Source organism: Akebia trifoliata, chromosome 16, assembly GCF_017979445.1.
Source record: "Akebia trifoliata isolate Shusen 1 chromosome 16, ASM1797944v1, whole genome shotgun sequence".
Lineage (NCBI taxonomy): Eukaryota > Viridiplantae > Streptophyta > Magnoliopsida > Ranunculales > Lardizabalaceae > Akebia > Akebia trifoliata.
Window position 1 is genome coordinate 28,021,873 of NC_141390.1, and position 23,188 is coordinate 28,045,060.

A 23,188-nucleotide genomic window follows, 5' to 3' on the forward strand; every position below is an offset into this window, starting at 1 on the left:
GATCGGTAGATTGTCTTCGTTTAACTTTGGGCAATTTAGATATGCCCCTCCATATTTAGATAAATATTAGAGATACCCGTGTTTTCAGGCTAAGCCCTAAGGAATTACACCCCTTGGACCTCGGTAATTTCTGAACGACTAATGAAAAATGACATAATAGCTCTTGTCTTCAACCTCTCACCCCCTACATACGAGGTTGACTTATTTAAGTCATCTAGTTTTAAAAGAGTCAAATCGTGTTAAGATTATTCATAAATATATATTTATATTTTTAAATAATTATAATTTCTTCTTATTAAGAAGTGGTTTAGAAGACACTTAATCATCAATTCTTATTTTTCATAAATAATAAACATTTAAAATACTAAAGAAACATAATAAAAAATGTGCTCGATCCGTATCTGAATCCGACTCAAATCTTACAAGATAAAATCCTATCTAAATTATCTTATTTTCACTTAATTTGGATTTGACCCAACTAAATTGCTTGATTAGGATCAGACTGGGATGGATAATCCTATATTGTTCAACATTTTTTTCTTTTATATTTTTTTTTGTTAATTGATGTACTATTCTATTTCAGCATTATAATCATTTTATTTTATGAGAATTCGTATTATATTAGAGTATTATAAGTGATATTTTAAAAAACTTAAAAAATAATTTTCAAAATAATATGTCATTTAGACCTAGATGGATATAGGGATGGATCCCTATTTGACTAATCAAGGGACATTCAATCATATTTGGCCTATTTTTTTTAATTTGGATCTACTCCATGGTTCTAAACCGGCTAAATTCAGATCACGGGTCACTCAGATTTTGAATAAAATCCAACCTATTTTATGTCGTACTAGGTCGAATTCGCATTAATTTGATCAATATTTCCAAACTATCATGTAATTTAGGATCGGACCCTTATCGAATCATATTGTTATCGGATCTCAATACTAAGATCCAGATTTGATCCATTAACAAACGGATTGGATCTAGATCGAGCAAAACCCAATTTTAATACATAATCTAAATAAACTTTATAGATCTCAACAAATATATATAATAAAACTTACATACTTTCTACGGATAGGGTCCTCATCGGATTGGGACATGGTTGATCAAGTTTCAATCCAATAAGATATCGGATCGGATTTGACTCTAATCCAATCCATTGACAACTTCAATGCCATTCATCTCAAATGAGTTTTACAATTATTGGTTGAAATCAATGAACTATAGAACACGTTGAATAGATTAAAAATAATTCCCTAGAAAAATGGAAAAGTTTGAAGACAATGGTTTCTCTGGAGAAAAATCAAGGGGCATTTAAGTAATTTTTCATTTGTCTATAGAAAAGATCGAGGTGAAGAGTCATGTAATCAGTTTGCAGAAACAGGGGGTATCCCAAATATTCACCAAAACATGGAGGGTTATATTTAAATTACCCTTTGACTTTTTATGGATTTTACGGGATAATGATGACGACGACACACAGATTTTTGTAGTCACATAGGGCCGCAACTTGGGCAGGAGTAAACCCAACCACAATCCAATTAGCAAAACCTTCAACCCGAGCTTGATCTTCTAAAATCGGATTGAGTTCAGGTTATCCTAAGTTAACCTAGAGTTAAGTAATTTTGGGCAAGTTGGTTGGGTTGAGCTTTCTAAATATATAATTCTAATTTTATTTTTGTTAGTAAATAAATTTTCTCATTAATAGAAAATACAATATAAAAAATAAAATTATTACTAGATACTAGTGAATAAAATCGCATACAATCTTCAAATTCATCATTGAGAGAATATTAGACAAACCATACTGAATCAAAATTCACATTAATATTAACTTATTGTTCACAAGTCAAAACAATAAGATATAATAAAAAAGTTAAAATAAAATTCTATAATTAATATAAAATTATTTATAAATTAGTATATAGCATCAGGTTCGGGTTGAGTCTAATTGTTTGTGCCCTCAATCCGAATTGAAATCAAGTTGAGATATTGTTACCTAGGATCAACTCATCTTCTACATAATTCAGCCCAAGCTCGCCCATCAATTGGATTGAGTTCAGGCTAGTTCGCTCAGGTTGCAACCCTAATTGAGTTGGACAAATTAGTTAACTTGCAAACTCAATAGCTAGCACCTATATACGAGTAAATATTAGCCGTTAAAAAGTTTCTATGCTAAGCTGATGAACCAACGGCATGGCACCATGTGTATTGATAAAACAAGCGTTAGTTGGTAAAGACAAAATTTCTGAATTGTTAGGAGTTTGGATTTTAATTGATTTTTCAATACATGTGGCGCCATGCCATTGGTTCATCAACTTAAAACATAAATTTCTTAACAACAAACTCCTACTCCTACACAATCTTAGGGTGGTTCTATTTGCATACATAAAAATGTCTTATTGTATCCACTTTCTTACCATGCCCACCAAAAAGTAAAAATAACTAATTGCACACACCTAATAAATCTGTTTTAACATCTATTGCTCACTGTACCTCATAAAAAAGTATTGAATTCATTTGTTTCTCTTCTTCATCTTCTCTCTCTCTCTCTCTCTCTCATTTTTTCTTCTTTGCACTTAGAAAGGTTTAGATGAGGGGTTTAAGCTTTGATCTTACTTATTTTTCTTACCCTAACACCTCCAATTGATTTGAAGTTATTCACATGTGAAAGTTTTGTTCGGTAGGTACCTACTAAATCTGTTTGGTAATATTTGATAAATACGTACCTACTGAATTTTCTAAAACAAGTTCGATTTGAATCGATCGATCAAAATTTGTCAAAATATCTCCGAGTTCTTTGATTCAAAATCATTGTTTTAGAAGTTTTAACACTATGTGAAAACTAAAAATTTTGATAGGAAAATTCGACAGGCCGAAGCCTACAAATTTTATAAAGCCGATTTTGATGGTCTATGGCCATTGAAAATTTTGATGATCCCCAATTCGGCAGCCTAGAGCCATCAAATTTCTCCCATCCCCCATTAATTTAATGGTTTCAATCTGTTAAAAAAGAAAATTTGACAATGAAAATTTTGACGCATTGGTCCGTCAAATTTTATGAAATTCAATGGCCTTGAGTCGTCAAATATAGGATTTTTTCATGTTGTGTAATAGTGATTTTTTCATCTTTCTTGATGATTAAATGAAAAAAATAAAGAAATTTTTTTTCAATGAAATAAGAAAGTTTGAAATTTTTTTTATAAAACCTTATATCTATTGATTTAACCTTTCACAAAATCCAAAAGTTGTGGTGGGTGCAATGAATAAACAAAAGAGATTTTTTTAATTTATTTATATACTTAAAATGAGTATAATTAACCATTTTGGTGTGTGCAAATAAAACCAACCATAATCTTATTAGCTCGTACTGTTTGTCTAATTGTGTCTTCATCACCTCGCTTTTTAAATTTATTTTTGCGTGTTTTTCAATTATGTGGTAATGGACATCCTAGCCTAATTGTCAAATATAAGATTGTCCCTACTTGAGAGTCAAAAGGAGTTTGTAACTTGGTAAGTTTGATTTTCTTTATGATGATATTAATCACTCTAATCTCCAAGTGATAAGTGTATGGTTGAGAACAAATTTATTTTTCCCTATCCCTATCTTCGATACAAAAAGAAAAAGAACGATAAAAAAAGAGAGTGGTACCCATAAAATAATTTGATGAAGAAGTTTAGTTTAAGAGTTGTGTGCATTAGGTTTACATTACCCATCAAAACTCGAATAAAGGAGAAGTTTAAGTAAGGTTGACGAGAAGTAGTAGTTAAAATCAGGAGCACAAATCTGAACTCATTAATTATTTATCTCAACAATCGAGATATAAGACGTAAACGATGATGATGGTTAGGAACACATATTGAACATAATTTTCTCCTATATATATATATAAGCTGTTTGACTTGACATTATTTTGATCTTACGCGGGTCATTTGATATGTGAGCTTGATCTATTGGGAATTCATGAGATTGAACCATGCTATAGTTTCATCATTTCTTCAAGTGTTTAAAGATAATAGACAATAGTTTCTTGTCGTCGATGTACACTTCAAATCCCTGATGCTCCTCCCTTCCCTTCTTACACATGCCCATGATGTGGCATGTGCTAGAACCATAGATTCTTTCCTAGGGATATACAACTGCACATATTTATGAGGATGGAGAGATGTACAATTGTGTATCATGAAAGAAAAAGTCAATGGTTCTAGCTCATGCCACGTTAGGAGGCGTATGTCAGAGGGGCCGTCAGAAAATCACAACTTAGTAAGCATATCCAAAGCTCACGTTCGACTGCCAAAGGAAGCATCCCAATCTCAAATATGGGATCGATAAAATAGAAGCAACATGAAGTGTCGATTGAGAGTATTTTGTCAACATGTAATTAATGACATAATTCTTAGAAGATAATAATCATGGTCCAACCAATGAATGTTGGGTGTAGTGGTCATGACCTCCCTCCAAAAAATGAGAGGTCTTGAGTTTAAGTCACTTGGTTGGCCACACATTAGTAATCTCCAATTTAATTCTTGAAAAATTCATGAATTTGTTCGATTTTTTCAATGAAAATATTATTCTCCGGATTATTGAACTATTCTGAATAATTCACGGATTTTAAGTTATAAAATAGTAAAATATGATTTTTATGATTTTTTATAAAATTCAATTGAAAAAAAAATGCTACTGTAATTTATTGTACATTGCAAAGTGTAAACTTGTAAGTTGTGATATGTATTACAAGTCGACTTTGAAGCGACCATGCTTCAAAATTTTAGAGGAATCCACCTTTTTAAGTGACAAATGTTATTTTTATATTTAAAAAAAATAATGACATGACCCTCTACATTTATTTGAGATTATACCTTAATTTTTCAAATTGATGATTTGTCCCTTGACTTTGGTCTTTTTTTATAAACCAACAAAACAATAATCTCAATGTCCTCATTCTCACTACCATCACCAATATATCATCACCATTAACATCACCAATTGAGACGGATAATACACATATGAAGCATATGCTGCATATTTTTCATTTATCGAATTTTTACAACTCAAAATTGAATTGAATCCAAAATTTTCACGCATTGAATTTTTGCCGGATTTCGAACTGCTAACAAGGGACTTACCTGGTATATACAATTTATAGGCTATTGCATGTACCCTAGGAATTTGGGCAAGATATGGACTTACGGTCCAGACATTCCTATCATAAAAATAAAAATAAAAATCACCATCACCTAAAATCAAAGAAAAACTTCATTGGTCTAATTGTATCATAAAGAAAGAGTAAGGAAATTCAAAATTTTGGAGGATGTTGAGCATTCGAATTGACAAAAAAATTCCCTACATAAAATGATCCTTTATTTTGAAATTACTGCAAATCCGTATCATTTCACATCACTCACAAAAGTAGCATTAAAATACAAAATTTAACATTACATCAAAAACCTTATCTTACATCTTTTTCCATCATTCAATACTATTTCAAGCACTATATCTTATATTAATTAGCTCTACTATGTGCTTATCCACTCCCACTGGTTCAATCCAGGAACATTAAGTCTTCATCTCCATCTTTTACAACTTTATATGCAATATATATCAATAATAATAAGTTTTTGTCTGGCCTTTGTTGAACGTAAAAAAAAAAAAAAAAAAAAAAAAATCATCTAAACAGTTTTAAATATTAGTTTATAGGTTAGAAACAATAGCCATATAATGGTTTTCATTTGAAGTTTATATTCAATTCTTTTGTGTCGATTCTTTCGTACAAAATCTTATACACCCCACTCTATGGAAGTTTATGCCATTTGATATGATTTTTGGATTCAATTTTTTTGCTTAATGGACATGGTCAACATTGTGGCTTCACGCGTTATGCTAGAGTGAAATTTGTAGGATGACATGGATTTTGATTGTACCTTAGGGGCGGTACGTTTACAGGATTGAAAATGGGATTAAGAAATGGACCTAAAATGGAAATTTAGCACTATCAGGCAATCGAGATAGTGGATGGTAATTAAGGGAGTGGATCCTCTGTAGTCCTTTTCTTGTAGCTCCCTGTAGATTTTTGAACTCGAAATTAAAACGAATGTCGTTGTCTAGACGATGTGATACACTCTCAAATATTGAATAAAATATTAACTTTTAAAGATTTAAAAATAGTTTGTAATATTTTAAAATAAAAATAAAAAAATATTTATTTTTATTCTTATTTTCTAAAAAAAAATATTATGAAAATTTTCATTGACACATCACAATTTCCAAGGACCCTCCAAAATAAAATAAAAAAAGTTTTGAAATGTAAATTTTTAAGAGCACCTCATGATCTAAATCCTCTTCACCTTCATTCTCTTCCATCTACATTACATTGTCTTCTATGGTGAACCAAGACATCGAAAATTTTTAGAGCTTAACACCAGTCAAAACACCAATAATCGAAATTGAAATCTCATCGAAAAATATCTATGAATCCTCACAAACTAACCGCTCTCTACATTCCTTCTCCTCTATCTACAATACATTGTCTTCTCCAGTGAACCAAGACACCAAGAATTTTGGAGCTCAACTCATGCGTTGATCCATGAGTGTTTGAGATTAAAGAGCGAATGATGTTCCAAAGTATAAAATTGAATTTAGTTAAGAAGATTTCCCAACAATAATATGGTCAAGTTCTATTGTATCATTTCATTCCTCAGCATCTAAACAAAAAATCTATAACAAAGTCTTTATCTCTAAGTTCAATGAAAACAGATTATGCCTCATTTTTGTTCATTATGTCAAAGTGGATATCCAACATGCTTCGAGCCATGTCAAGAGTACACATCTGACATTGTGATTTTGAAGCACAAATAATAAGCGTGCATATCTGACAAGAGATTAAATCAAGTGCAACAATAAAAACACTTTCACTCAAATTCTAAAACGTTGTTCAATTATGATTGTGCATTTTAATGGATTAGACTTAACTCAAATGAAATCTTAATCTCGACAACTTACCCTGATATCAAGTTATGTATTATATTCCAATTGATCATGATGTTGCATTTTTGATGAAATTTAATTTTGATTTCAATTATCATTTTTTTGACCGGAGTTGAGATATGAAATTTTTAATGTTTTGGTTCATTGGAGAAGACAATGTATTGTAGATGGAGGAGAAGGAATGCAAAGAGTGGTTAATTAGTTTTTGAGGGTTCACAGATATTTTCCGATGAAATTTCGATTTCGGTTATCACTGTTTTGATCGGTGTTGAGCTCTGAAATTTTCGACGTTGTTGTTCACCGAAGAAGAAAATGTATTATAGATAGAAGAAAATGAAGGTAAAGAGGGTTTAGATCATGAGGAGCCCTTAAAGCTATGTTTGTTATATGGTATAAGCTATCCAACCCTAGAGTTGGATTGGCTAACCCACACTTTTTGTTGCTTTGTTTCACAGTTTTTTAAACATTAACTAAAATTGCGGATCCCACAAAGGATTAGTGTAACACACTAAAAAGGGTGAAAGTGGCATCCCACAAAGACAAGGAATTCCACTTTTCAATGATAACTTCTATCTCTACCATACTACAATCTTGAAAAATATTTTGCTTACTAATGAATTAAGATTTCAAATCTTACTAATAATTATTGGGCCCACATGAATTTTACCTCATTGGCAATCCAACACCAGAGCCTTTTAGATTTCATGTAAAACCTTAGATTCAAAATAAAAAGAATTCAGTTTGAGCTTCATACATGTTGTTCAAAATGTACGACTGTCGAACTTTCAAATTTAAAATTAAAATTCAACGGTGAAAAATAACTTTTTTTTCTTTTTTAAATTTCTTAAAATTTTGTGTCTCCATCCATGTGGCAATGAACCATGTTTTTTGATGCCATAATATGCACCCACGACCTTTAGTAAGATTTGAAATCTTATTAAGTTAGTTAGGCTAGCCTAACTTTCAATTTTCTTACACTAATCTATCCAAATTATTATTTTTAACATTAAGATTTTTTAAGTATCTCGAACATGCTCACTTAAGCTTCCTTGTCATTTTCTTTTATGTATTTATTCCTTGTCATATATATATATATATATATATAAAAGAAACAATGTAACATTAATAAATTTTCAAAATATGGGTTAGAAGTTTTGGATTGAGGAGATTTTTTGTGAGGATGATCTTTATGATGGGAAGATTGTCCAAAAAAAAAAAAAAAAAAAAATCAGTCCAATCTGAAACTTCTAACCCCATTAAAAGTGATTTAGAATGTGGACCGTCGACTTTTTGCCAATGTTTACCGTAAATCACTTTTGATGGATTTAGAAGTTTCAAATTGAACTGATTTTTTATGAGGATGATCTTCTCATCATAGTGACCATCCTTGCCAAAAATCAGCTCAATCCAAACCTCTAACCCATATTTTGAAAAACCTTTGTTTTCACATATGTCCCATGAACTGCCCCACATATATATATATATATATATATATATGGGAAATGTTCAGCACCCTAAGTTTTACCACACACTTTAACAAACGTTTTTTGTCCTACATGGGTTAGAAGTTTTGGAATGAGCTGATTTTTGGTGAGGATGATCTCTATGATTAGAAGATCATCCTCCCCAAAAATCAGCCCATTCCGAAATGTTTAGCCCCATGTTTACACGTTGAAAAATCGTGGACCGTCCATTTTTTGTAAATCAATTTTGATGGGGTTAGAAGTTTTGGAATGAGCTGATTTTTGGTGAGGATGATCTCCTCACCATAGAGATCATCCTCACCAAAAATCAGCTCATTCCGAAACTTCTAACCCATGTAAGACAAAACGCGTTTGTTAAAGTGTGTGGTAAAACTAAGGGTGGCGAACGGGACCCTATATATATATATCCCGTTCAGCACCCTAAGCTTTACCACACACTTTAACAAACGTGTTTTGTCCTACATGGGTTAGAAGTTTTGGAATGGGTTGATTTTTGGTGAGGATGATCTCTATGGTGAGGAGATCATCCTCACCAAAAATCAGCTCATTCCAAAATTTCTAACCCCATCAAAAATGGTTTACAAAAAATGGACGGTCCATGATTTTTCAACGTGTAAACATGGGGCTAAACATTTCGGAATGGGCTGATTTTTGGGGAGGATGATCTTCTAATCATAGAGATCATCCTCACCAAAAATCAGCTCATTCCAAAACTTCTAACCCATGTAGGACAAAAAACGTTTGTTAAAGTGTGTGGTAAAACTTAGGGTGCTGAACATTTCCCTATATATATATATAGGGAAATGTTCAGCACCCTAAGTTTTACCACACACTTTAACAAACGTTTTTTGTCCTACATGGGTTAGAAGTTTTGGAATGAGCTGATTTTTGGTGAGGATGATCTCTATGATTAGAAGATCATCCTCCCCAAAAATCAGCCCATTCCAAAATGTTTAGCCCCATGTTTACACGTTGAAAAATCGTGGACCGTCCATTTTTTGTAAATCAATTTTGATGGGGTTAGAAGTTTTGGGATGAGCTGATTTTTAGTGAGGATGATCTCCTCACCATAGAGATCATCCTCACCAAAAATCAGCTCATTCCGAAACTTCTAACCCATGTAAGACAAAACGCATTTGTTAAAGTGTGTGGTAAAACTTAGGGTGCCGAACGGGACCCATATATATATATATATATAATATATATATTTGGATTTTAGAATGGGACTTAATTGTGATCCAATGAGATCCACCACTGTTAGACAAACAATATGTAGATTAAACCCATATTAGGATCAATATCAGACAAACATCATAGAAGGTAATCAGGCTAAGGATTTCCACTACAAGATCAAGGAAAATCTTATTCAGGATATGTAAAACAATTTTTGTTGTTACCAAACAGCCCTAAAAAGTTACCTTTCAAAGTTTATTTTATTTTATTTTGGAGGAACCTTAGTGATTGTAGCGTGTCAATAAAATGTCTCAAATATTATACATGGTTAACAACTTGATTGAGTTTCTGATCCGACTTGGCCGGTGCACTTTAGAGTTTGGCAAGTTGGTTTCACCAAGTTTTGGGTCTGAATCACCTCAAAATGCAATAGTTGAGTCAACTTGGCCAAATTCCAAGCCACCTTGACAAATTTTACAACCATGATTGTTTCATGGGAAACAACAATGCAATTCGAAATAACTCACGCGGAGTTTCAAGAGTCTCCATCTTTAAAAGAAGGAAGAAGAAGTGGTGTTCCCTATCACACACTAAGAAACATGCCCTGTAATTTTTTCTTATGTAAGACAACATGAGCTATCATTTCTAATGTCTAAAATGAGGTCTTAAATCGACTAGTAGTGAAGTGGTGAAGGACTTGTACCTAACTAAGCTAAACAAATATTGGGGTCACCAAGAGGTGCATCTCATCCTTTCTAAGTACATGAGGAGTAGTGGTGTCTCCACTTAATATTATCTGTCCTCTTTGTGATGTCTCCCAAACCTACCCTATTTCCCTATTATATCAAGATAATGGTAGTCTTGAAAATATTATTTGGGGAAGGGAGGGAGGTCCACCCATCGCTTTTTTTTTTTTTTTATTATAAGAAAAATCTTCTTTCAACACTTCAAGACGCGTGACATGTTGGATAGATGTTTTGAAATTTTCTTCTCCTATGAAGTATTTGACTCCTAAATTATTGAATAATTCAATAGATTTTAATTTTAGTTTGTATCGGAGAAGATTGTATACCTTTGCTTGGATATGACCTGTTACCTTAAGATGTTAAGGAATTTTTAACTTTCGAGAATTTTGAAACATTTTCTTGGTATTTTTCTAATTTTTCCATTACTCCTTTTTGGTAGGGCTATTAATGGATTGGGACAGGACCATTAATAGGGACATGGTTGATCCAAAACCGATACGATAGATTACTCTATTTGCATGCTTGTTTTCGTAAATAAATCTATTATGCACAAAAATGTGGTATCCCATTCAAAATCAATCCAAAAAAAAAAAAAAATCCAAGGCTCAAAATTTATTACCTTAGGTTTTCAAAATTCTTTGGTAAATTTTTTTTTTTTTATTGGCTAGGCAATCTAATGCAAGTGGTGCCCATGACTTATTTTTGGGGGTTTAATTTTATTTTCATGTAGTGTATTGGGTATTTAATGATAATTTAATAATTTTACTTTCTTTAGTTAAGTTCTACAAACGGGTTGGTGTGTTTGGACCCTCTACCCTAGTTGTTCCTCTCTAATCCCCTCTTTTCTCTTTAATTTTATTTGTATGTTCTTCTCCCATCTTTTTGTTTGCTTCATAGTCAAGGGCTGGTAGTCAATTTGAAGGTTAAGCAGGTTTTGCCTTTGGGTTGTGGGATTAACACTTCACACCTATGTTAACCAATTTGTTGCTACTATTTCAAACACGAACTGGTATGAAGCAAATCAATTTGCGGTACGGTTCAAACTAGGTCGTAAAATCAAGTAAACCACAAACCCATTGAATTTTGATTGGGTTTGGCGAACCAAAACATTTGATTCTATGAATCAAAGTATTAAGTTTGGTGAATCCAACAATTCCATTTGGCGAGCTAAATAATTTTTTAATTGGTTCAGTGAACCAAATCAATTTATTATATTTTTTTCATTGTTCATAGTTAAATTTTGAATTATTTTATTTCTATTTAAATTAGAATTTTTTAACATTATAACTTGTATGCTTGAATTATATATATGCATGGGCGAACCGATCTGAGAAACGAAAGCTAACCAAGAAATGAATCATGCATCTCTACCAACCCCTAAGAACCAAGTTCAATCTAGAGTGGTGAAACATGAACCTGAATTCAAAACCAACTAACGAGGCAATAATTCCTTACAAATAGACTCCAATCATACCCTACAAAATTGAGCTCTTTGTGCCATGTGAATCCTTAACACCAAGGCAGTCAATTCTTTTTGTTTGCTTGTTTGTTTGTTCCAGAAAGTTTTTTATTAAACGATTTCTTCATATATATATATATAATATATATATATAGATATATATATATAGGGTTAGGTTCAAACGACAATCATTTCAACACACATATAGACAACATGTTTTGTCTTATATGGGCAAAAATGTTTGGAAAGGGCTGATTTTTTGTGAGGATGATCTCTGTGGTGAGGAGATCATCCTTGCCAAAAATCAGCTCATTATGAAACTTCTAGACCGTCCAATTTTTGTAAATCAATTTTGATGGGGTTACAAGTTTTGGAATGGGATGATTTTTTGCCAGGATGATCCCCTCATCACAGAGATCATCCTCACAAAAAATCAACTTATTCCAAACATTTTTGCCCATATAAGACAAACACGTTGTCTATATGTGTGTCGCAATGTGTGTTGCAAGAACCCGACCCATATATATATGAGTCGTGCTGGAGTGACCTCAAGATAGGACCTCACATCGCACTTTCTTGTGTGGAAATGTGTAGGAATCATAGATGCTTTTCACTCATATCTCAATAAAAAGCATTTATGATTCATACACACTTCCACACCAAGAAAATGCAATGTGAGGTACAATCTTAAAGTCACTTTAACATTATTATATATATATATAGGGTCCCGTTCGGCACCCTAAGCTTTACCACACACTTTAACAAACGTGTTTTGTTTTACATGGGTTAGAAGTTTTGGAATGGGCTGATTTTTTGTGAGGATGATCTCTATGGTGAGGAGATCATCCTCACAAAAAATCAGCTCATTTCAAAACTTCTAACCCCATAAAAAATGGTTTACAAAAAATGGACGGTCAACAATTTTTCAACGTGTAAACATGGGGCTAAACATTTCGGAATGGGCTGATTTTTGGGGAGGATGATCTTCTAATCATAGAGATCATCCTCACCAAAAATCAGCCCATCCAAAACTTCTAACCCATGTAGGACAAAAAACATTTGTTAAAGTGTGTGGTAAAACTTAGGGTGCTGAATATATATATATATAATATATATATATATATATTCAGAGGATTTTCCCACATCCTTTTGGGATGAGATTAGTAACTATAGTCACAAATCCCGACCTCACGAAAGTTTTCCAACGCGTGACATGGTAAATCAAGAGGCCACTAAGTTTCGACCAAAGTGAGAAAACCCCTTTGACTAATTTTACCACTGAGTCACATCCCCTATGGAAATTAATACTTAAAGAATGCTACATTCATTATCACCCCCACTTGAATAAAGAGCACTAATACTTAAAGAATCCTACATGCACAATCACCACCACTTGAATTTGTCCATTTTAATGTGAATTTCATTTATCCTAGATTGCTCTGAAGAAAAAAAAAATGCTCACAAAAACTTAATCTAGGATTTCATGAAATTTCGAATCAACAAATCACACGAACACATGAGTATGGAGGGCATCTTTAATTAACAAAATTACTCTCTTTAGGATTCTTGTGATTGATCATCCAGGATTCTCTAAATCTCAGATTAACTTTTTTGTGAGAAAAAAAGTGTCGATTTTTCTTTGAAGTGGATCCTCTAAGTTCCCTATAGTGTTTTTCGATTTTTTGAACCTTGACTTCAAAGCTTTGATCATGTCAAAAAGGTCACCCCCCCTAAAATCTGACCTAAGTCATGAGCTCTAGAGGGCTATGATGTTATTTTTCTCAACATGGCACTTTATGGAATGTGGAAAAAGCTTCCATTTTTTTTGGGTAATTCTTTTCTTTGTGTGTCCTATTCTTTTAAGTTCTCAGCCACAAATGGAAATTTTTTTTAGGTAGACATATTCACACTCTTTTGGATCCTTTAGACAACAAAACTTTACACTAACAAGCAACTCAGATTGGTGGTTTCTTCCCATTGGATCCAAGTTTTTTTTTTGTTGAAAAAAATGTTCAATTGTATTGGCTAGAAATTAGGTTGAGTCCATCATATATAATTCTCCAATTAAACTGATTTTTGAAGTGTGGATGATCCACCAAGAGATGGGCCCATCATTCACTCTTGAAAGGACCCTAAAGAGCGTCTATGTTGCATTTTGGGGTTCGGTCTTGACCGTTGGTTGTAGGGGACCTATTGATGGGTCCACCATAAAACCCCCCTGACCGCGCAATTGACCGAGTGGAGCGATGGGTCCAACCAATGAACTATGACATCACATTGCATCACAAATAATTTCGGTGCAGAAGCTTTTGGTCGTTAATTAAACTACATGTGATGATATTAAGTCATAGATAATGATGATTAAGTCGGCCAAGTGGGAATCCAAATCCTTTAATTTCTTGTTTGGATCAGTTTCTGAATTTTGTTGCTAGGAAACATAAAAACCGAAACAAAACAAAAGATGAAGTAATATTAAAAGAACTCGAAAAGTTTTATTGGATTATATTAGAATTTGACAACCATTCTGGAACGAGTCGTGATAATATGACGCCCCCCTCTGACACACGCCTCCATAACAAAATCATAGATCATTTGCCTTGGCAATGAGTGGCCGATGTGGGACTAAACTCAACAATAGGAGTAGTGCTATAATTAGAATTTAAAAAGAAAATCATATTCAAAACATTGACGAAACGATGCTTCCAGCAATAGTTGGAAGCGGCTCTAGGCTGCTTCTCCAAGATGCATTTCTAGCTTCTGCAAGAAGTAGGAAGTGAATTCTGAATACAAACGACAAATTTTCATTTGGAAGAGCGAGAAGAGAAATCTAAGAACGTTTATAAATAGTATGTAATTCTTTCAGAACCGAATAATTTGAGACCCATATATGATTTGTTAGGTGCTCGTGTAATCATTTTGGTAATTAGTATGGTATCGAATGACCATGAAAACACCCTTATTTCTCCCGATTTATATTAACACGCACCTTTTATATATATATATATATATATATATATATATTTCTTTTTGAGAGCTTATTTTTCCACTCCATTTCTTAAATAATGTTTGAATCGTGAAAATTGATTTTGGTTTCAGTAGATTTAAAATAATAATAATAATATAATAATAATAATAATAATAAATAAATAAGAAATGATAATTAAATTTAAATTATAATTTTGGAGTTGATCGAGATTTGTACTTAACACAATGTTTTTAAGACATTCATTTTCGTTACTGGTGCCCACAGTTTTAGGAACAACTATCTCTTAATACAGAGCGATCTCAATCATATAGAAGTAACATTTCAATTTGTACGTCTAGCGAAATCAAACACTTGTGTATTGGTACTCTCAAAGAATGCATACGAAAATCGAATGAATAAAACTCAAGGTTGAAATGATTTTTTTGAAGACAATCTTTCTGGAAAAAAACTTGTGAGCCTAAGACTAGGTCCAGCGAAATCTTAATAGCATACTTAAGGAAGTCTAACTTATTATACTATCTTGGTATTTCCAAAATCTTAATTCTTATATTATGGTTGAACATGAAATCAAACATACTAATATCTATGGTTGAACTATGTGTCCTAACCATACATGCATCAGCTCGAGATCCATATCAGTAAATCTGACTTAAGCATGAACTCCAAGACACGTATTGAGATAAAGAACCTAAGTCTCAGGGGGACCTAGACACCTGTAAACCCTCACATCAAGACCAAAATCAAGAAGACAGAGTGTTGAACACGAGTATCGTATTGGCATGTAAATGATTACAAAATTCTTTAAAAGATGATGATATTTTTTGAAAATCGATGCCTATATCTTAAAGGATTACAATAGTGCCTAGAATCCTTGGAGTGAGTTTCATCACATTAAAAGATTTCGAGCTATGATATTGAAGAAAAAGATCTCTCACAAATGGAATCCAAGTATTTGGTCCCCCGAAATTCATGATCAAACAGACTATAACCATGAAATATCTTAACTTTTTCCAACATAGCTAAAAATTCAATCAATCAATCCATCAATCTTCTTTTGATCGAACGGTCATAATTGTCCAGGTAATTTATTTTCAATGTACGATATTTGTAGGTGAGTTTAGTCCACAAGTTCTCAAATCAAGCCATGTGTACGTTGTTGTTGTGGAGGGGACCACGATCATGGTGTCCACTATAATATAGCTAGAGCCTAGAGAAAGAAGCGACGTTGATAAGAAGTCATCTACACTCTTGGTTCGCGTGAGTGACGGTGCAGCAACTATTGCTGCATTGGGTCCGACTTGCACTCATTATGAATGTGAAGAAGGAAGTACAAACTGAAATTGAAATTTAATAAAGTTTTGATAAGTACGGATACTAGGAAATATCAAACTATGATCATCATTGCTTCTCCTTTTTCCCAACAATTCATAATCTTTACTAGCTGAGAATGTAGAGGGGGAGTACCATATTAGAATAGGTTATGTTACATAATAGTAATGTTAGGTTATAAAATTAAAATTGGGATTGAGATGAGTAACTAGATTTGGAATATATAATTTCTAATTTGATTATAATTAGATTTTGGGTTGAAGAGATTAACCATCTTGAATTGGTACTTGAGCGATAACTCATGAAAAGATAGATTGTCCATTTTTTCTTGCATCTCAGGAGAAATACGATCGGGAGAGCTAATTCGAATCCCTAAAGTAAAATAAGAATAACCCCCACATTCAACACGCCCTTTTTACCATTAGCAAGAGTTTGTTTCTATCTATTTGCCTATGATCATATCATTCTCAAATCTTAGGGCATTACAAAGAATGATTTCATATTTATAAAACCATGTGATCGTGTGGTTGTTTGGCTTCGTTATCTTTTACATATGGCAAATCGGGTGCTACGTCTCAATATCCTTAGTACAATAGACCTGATCTTCTATTTTAGGACACCAGTATGGTTCTTGTCAAAGAATTTGTGATACTTAAGTCAAATTCACAAATAATAATTTTTTTAACTAAAATTTCATAGATATAAAACTAATAATATTACATCTTATTTTATCTGACGATCATTCCCATTTTTTCTAGTTTCCATTACATTCTCATTGCACTTGTAATGTCCTCCATGTTTTTTGGTGATCGTGATTGTTTTCCCATTGTGATTCTTGTCGTCAATTACATGCCATATTGAGATTCCCAATTGACATCCCGTCTCATTATCCATGCGCGAAGTAATGGCTTCTCCATACTTATATCCGATTCAAATGTTCGGAGTGGATGTCCCATCATGCACTTCAGGACTTACATTTATTCCCATGCCCCAATCCTCTGATGTGAATCTCGAGGTGGTACATCAAATTCTCTTTTTTTTCGTCTCACTTGTAACAATTAAAACAAAATGAACTTTAATTTTTGTGGAGGGTCATTCACTAATAATGTTTCCTTTAATTAAACAAAGTTGTATTTTGGAAGAATTTGTGAATTTTCATTGTGGACACTCTAAGGCAATTTGTGGCCCAACGAACACAGCGCACTTTGTAAGTGGTGGTGCCCTTTCTTTTCATAACGTCATTTGTTGTAGTTTCTGCCCTCCTCTGTGTTATTTTATTTTTTCACTAATTAAGCAAGACATTCCTATATTACGAGGATTACCACTTGAAGATTAAAAAAAATGATTTTTTAGCAAACTTTGAAAGCAAATACACACAAATACACATACATAAATACATACATATACACATTTATGTATGTATATGATAACCATATACGATAGATTAGTCTTCTATCCATGATCATGTGTTGAATATATACCAATAAGATATGACACTGCAACCTTGATGACATGACGGCCATACGACGTATATATTGTGATCATGGCACCATGTATATTATGTCGGTCATCGGTCTCTCTACATTTGTAATTAATTTTACCAATTAAATAAAAAACAATTTTAAACTACCTTTGGCGTGGTGAAATGATCCAATAGTTACTATGTCCCCATGCTAAGCACGTGTTCCGCACTCGATTGATAAAAATATAGGGATCACATAATTTATATTGATTGACATTTTTTGTTTGAAATCTCATAGGGTTTGCAGTATATATATACACATATATGGATACGCTTTCAACTTCAATTTCAAACCAAACCAGTGAGACTTAGTACATTAAGAATGGCACCCATGAATTCAACTATAGTATCTATCCCAAGTGAAGATGAAGCTTCTCTCCAAGGGAAGAAGAAGAACCACTTCTCCTTTCTTTCAAACAAGATAGACACACAAGAATACAGACAATTGATTTATAGTATCAAGGTTGGAATTGCTCTAGTTATGGTTTCATTATTATATCTTATCGATCCTCTTTACGAACAAGTTGGAGAAAACGCCATGTGGGCTATCATGACCGTGGTAGTCATTTTTGAGTTCTTCGCAGGTTTGTTTATGTTTTTTTTTATTATTATTATTATACGTGAATATTATACATTATTTTTCATTTTTTATTCAAAAAGTTCGAGTGGATGTATATCAAAATATTTGAATTAACAAAAGACGTGACTTTAGACAGAATTGAATGGAGGAACAAGATTCATTCAAACTACCTAAATTTTTTCAGATAAAGCTTTGATGATGATGATGACGCTTCAATATATTTTTTTTTTAATAGATTATTTCTTGTTGTTGCAATTTTGGTATTAGTTTATGTTATTGATGATTTTTGACGATTTCATGTCAGGTGCTGTGCTTAGCAAGGGCTTGAATCGTGGGATGGGCACCATTTTAGGTGGCGTTCTGGGATGTTTAGCTGCAACACTTGCCCAAGAAGTTGGTGGGATCGGCAAGGGCATTGCTGTTGGCACATCTGTATTTATCTTTGGTAAGCTTTTAACCCATGGACCGTTGGAACATCGTTGCTCTCCCTAGATCAGTAAATTATTCATTTTACGTAACTATATGTGCGTCGTGTTGTTATATCATGTATTTTAGGGTTAATTAATATAAGAAAATTTAAGTCATTTTTATTTTATGTCAGAAATCTCTTTTTCTCAACTAATTTACACGACACCATTTTCGACGTGGATTTTTCAGGAGCGGCTGCTTCATTCTTTCGGTTGGTTCCAAGTATTAAAAGAAGATATGACTACGGAGTATTGATCTTCATCCTCACCTTTAATCTGGTTGCGGTCTCTGGTTTGCGTGGTGAACAAGTCATTAAGTTAGCCCGTGAACGTCTCTCAACGATTGGTATGGGATTCGCCATATCCGTGATCACAAGCTTGCTCATCTGTCCAGTGTGGGCTAGTGATGAACTTCATACCTTAACTGTCAGAAAATTCAATGATCTTGCCTTCTCAATTGAAAGTGAGTTTTTTGGAATCATGAACATCATAGGATCAACAAAATTTTATTAATCTAAGCTATATTTATTCTTTATTGTTTTCACACTAATAGAATCTCAACCAAATATCATCTTGCATGATATAAAAGCCTTACTATTACAATATCAGCCAATTTTTCACCCCATCTTCACATCCTTTTATTATCATATCCTTCTCATCCTACCAAAAAATTCATCCACAATTAATTCTTAACCATTTTCATGTAGGATGCTTGGAAGAATACTTCAAAACCATCGACGAAGACAAGGATAACAAGGGTTTTGCAAGCTTTAATGGTTGCAAATCTGTGCTACACTCGAAGGCCAAGGACGAGATGCTGGTACCAATATTCCTTACGTTAATAAATGAATTTTAAATTTTATGTTTGACAAGATTAGTGTTTTTTTTCCACGTTTTCTACATTCAATACGACATCCCATACTGATATAGGGAATTAAAAAATTTAGGTGATTTTACTAAATGCTTAGCGAACATCCGAACCTCGTAGAACTTAAGTTTTTTTTTGTTGTGAAAATTGAGAATTACCCACAAAAGATAGAAACTCAATTTCAGAGAAAGACATGTTTCATCCTAATTATTGCAGAATATGAATCCTATTTTGTCGTTAAACTTTATCTTGATAAAAAAAATTAATCAAGGAAGCATTTTCCTTTAGAGCGTTTATTATCATTTCTACCCACGTCGCTTTCTGCCTTGGTTCGTCTTTTTAATTTTCTGGAACTATTTGGTCTTAGTCATGCATGCTAGCTCAAGCTATCTTTCTTGTATTTTATCCAATATTGGGGCTATTCCAAGATTTCGGCGAATTTCTAATATTGTCTTAACCCAGTCTCATCACTCATCCATCACAACATCCCCATCTTTACTACACTCATTTTTATGATCTCATTGTTTCTTAATTGCCCAACATGAATAAGGGTCCAGAAGCAGGATAATCACACATTTGAATCCCAAATAGAAACCAAAAACTTAAATTCACATATAGCCAAAATACCCTATAATATTCAAAACATATCACAACCTGTTTAGGTCCCACATAGCAGATTTAGAACCTTATGCAGGCCCAACAATACAATAAGAATAATTGGATTTTTGACACCCAATTCACATGAAACACTTCAAACCAAAGTTGAATTAGATTTTGTTTTATATTTCCTTTACTGTTATTTTAAAACTTTTACCAAGTAAATAAATAAAAAATAACACAAAATAAGAATTGTCATATATTTTTCAGGCAAACTTTGCTAGATGGGAACCATGGCATGGTAAATTTGGATTCTACTATCCTTGGAATAAGTACCTTGACATTTCAGAGTTGCTTAGGGAGTTGGCTGTCTCTATCCTTTCTCTAAAAGGGTGTCTTCAATCTCCTCGACAGGTATAAATGTGCATCACTATTTTCTTATTTATTTTTTAAAATTAATAGTTCAAGATGAACAAAAAAATTGAAAAATGAAGATATCTATAAATTGAGATCAATAACAGATATTACAAAATGTAACAAACCCAATTGGCTCACTATTTTTAATTTCTATTTTTCAGCCATCATCACTGTCCCTTAGGTTGTCTGCCAAAGAACCTACCGAAGCAGTGGCCTCAATTCTTGCATGCACGTTGAAGGAGCTTGGGGACAACATCATGAACATGAGGAGGTGTAGGCCAAGAGCATTGATAGTGGTAAAGTTGCAATCCAAGAAACTAGAACTAAGTGAAGCCATGTCTGCTTCAAAGCTAGGGACACTAGAGAATGGTGATGGACTTTTGATGGCAAGCTTTGCGTTTTTGTTAATGGAGATGATGGACAAGGTTGAAAAGTTGGCAAAAGAGGTTGAAGAATTGGGAGATCTTGCAGATTTCCTTTCTCAATAGCCATTAAGTATGGGGACCGATCTACTTGGTGGTGTATATAATTACCACGACAGCCAGTTTTGGGTTAATAATGTCATTATGAGAATATGAGTGAAGGAGATTATGAGTATTAAATAAAAATTAATGACTATTCGAGTGTTATTATAACTATAATTATGTTTAAACTGATCTATATATAAATCAGTGTGGATATATATAAGCTTATAACGTTAAGTGGGGTCATACTTTCATAACTCCATTTTCTATGAAATTCACTAAGTATCATATGTTATAGATGGACTCAAAGCTTATCTTGAATGGTATAAAGAGACCAACTTTAGTAATTAAATTTCTCATCAACATCAATGTGTTTTTTGAGATGTCATCACACATGGTGGTATATATGTTTTATGAGAATAAAGAAAAATGATATATGACCATGTTGTTTCGATGGACACAGTGTGAATACTTGACAAATCCAAGAACCTCCAACAATTGATGGAAAGTTAAATTCTCTAGCACGAATAGTTTTGAGTGATCAAACTCACTTCGGTTATGAGGACCCTAAAATCTTACAAGAAGCATTTAATGAAAAAATAAAATAAAATTAAAAAAGAGTGTGATAAACCAACTCTCCTAGTAGCATACTCAAAATACTCTCCTGACGTGGCGTGTGCTAGAACCATAGACTTTAGGCGGGATACACAACTGCACATGCCCATAAATCTGTGCAACTGTGTATCCCGATGAAAGAAAATCTGTGTTTTGGCACATCGCACGTCACGAGAGTATATTGAGTATTCCACATGGCGGTGTCATATTATCATTATTTATTAAAAAATGAGTTGTGATTTTCTGACTCCCCCCTCTGACATACTACCCCATACTCTCCTAACGCGGCATGCACTAGAACCATAGATTTTTTTCCTCGGGGATGTGCAGTTGTGCACCCCGATGAAAAAATCTATGGTACTAGCACATTCCCTGTCAAGAGAGTATGGGGGAGTATCTAAGAACGCGAAGAGGGGGGTAGAAAATCATTATTCTTAAAAAATAGACTAGAGAAAGACTAGTGATTTTTGAATTCAACCTGACAGCCGGACTAAAAAACTCACTGACGTGTCATGCACAAAGAACCGTGAATTCTTTCGCTCGGGATACACAACTACAGATGGCAGGTCAGTTAGGTTGATTGTGTATCCCGAGGGACAGAATCTACGATTCTTTGCTGATGCCATCTCAGTGAGTTTTTGAGTCCCCTTGTCAGGTTGAGTTAAAAAATCAGCATTCCTAGAGAAAACATGAACCCACAATTAAGATGCTAAATACAGATAGACCATGACGGTGGTCTGTTCAAATTTATAAGATCTCAGCTATAAACAGAGTCAAAACGGTAATGGATACACTATGTTGACCTTAAAAGCACAACATGCACTGGAATAATTATCTGTTGGGGTTATAGAGTCTATTTCATGATAATTTAAGATCAATTTAATGAGAAATGAATTGCAGCTTGGACATAAGAGAACTCCTAAAGTAATTGGTAATTTGAATGTCTCATTAAAACCAAGCCTTGATAAGTTCCTCAGAAAGGGTAGGTCAAGTGTTCGAAACCCCATGAAGCTATAAATTCTATGGGACCTCACCCTCTAGGGTCCGGTTGACCCTCGACTCAACCAATTGCACGTAGGACTTCCAAGGGGGCGGTGCATGTGACCGTGGGATTAGTCTCACCCGAAAGGTGAGGATACCCACGATAAGCAAAAAAAGAATAAAAATAAATCAAGCAACTAATCAGATGGTTAAGTTGTCCACCAATAAGACAATATGCATATATATATATATCAAGAAACCTAAACTAAACCCAATCCCAAGGAAAATTATATGAAACATAAATGGATTAATCGAAAAATTCTCCTTTTTGTGCCAATTACTCCAACCTTAGTAGATAGATCTTCTCATCCATGACTGTTTTACCAACCAATGTGGCACCACCCCTTAGGAGTCATTGGCTAGTCTGAACTCCAAATGTGACCAAATCCAGTAACGTATCAATCCACATCAAATATTTGAGGCCAATCTCTAAATTCAGAACCATT

At 33.4% G+C, this 23,188-nt stretch overlaps 1 protein-coding gene across 1 annotated transcript; it reads left to right on the forward strand.

The window, feature by feature from the left end:
* The first annotated feature begins 18,000 nt into the window (after positions 1 to 18,000).
* Positions 18,001 to 21,210, forward strand: LOC147383234 (aluminum-activated malate transporter 14-like). Its single transcript, XM_086428944.1, has 6 exons — positions 18,001 to 18,277; positions 18,578 to 18,718; positions 18,931 to 19,203; positions 19,448 to 19,560; positions 20,476 to 20,619; positions 20,784 to 21,210. Exons 1-6 carry the CDS (start codon positions 18,016 to 18,018, stop codon positions 21,108 to 21,110), a joined length of 1,260 nt encoding a protein of 419 aa, XP_086285070.1. The 5' UTR covers positions 18,001 to 18,015; the 3' UTR covers positions 21,111 to 21,210.
* The last annotated feature ends 1,978 nt before the right edge of the window (positions 21,211 to 23,188 follow it).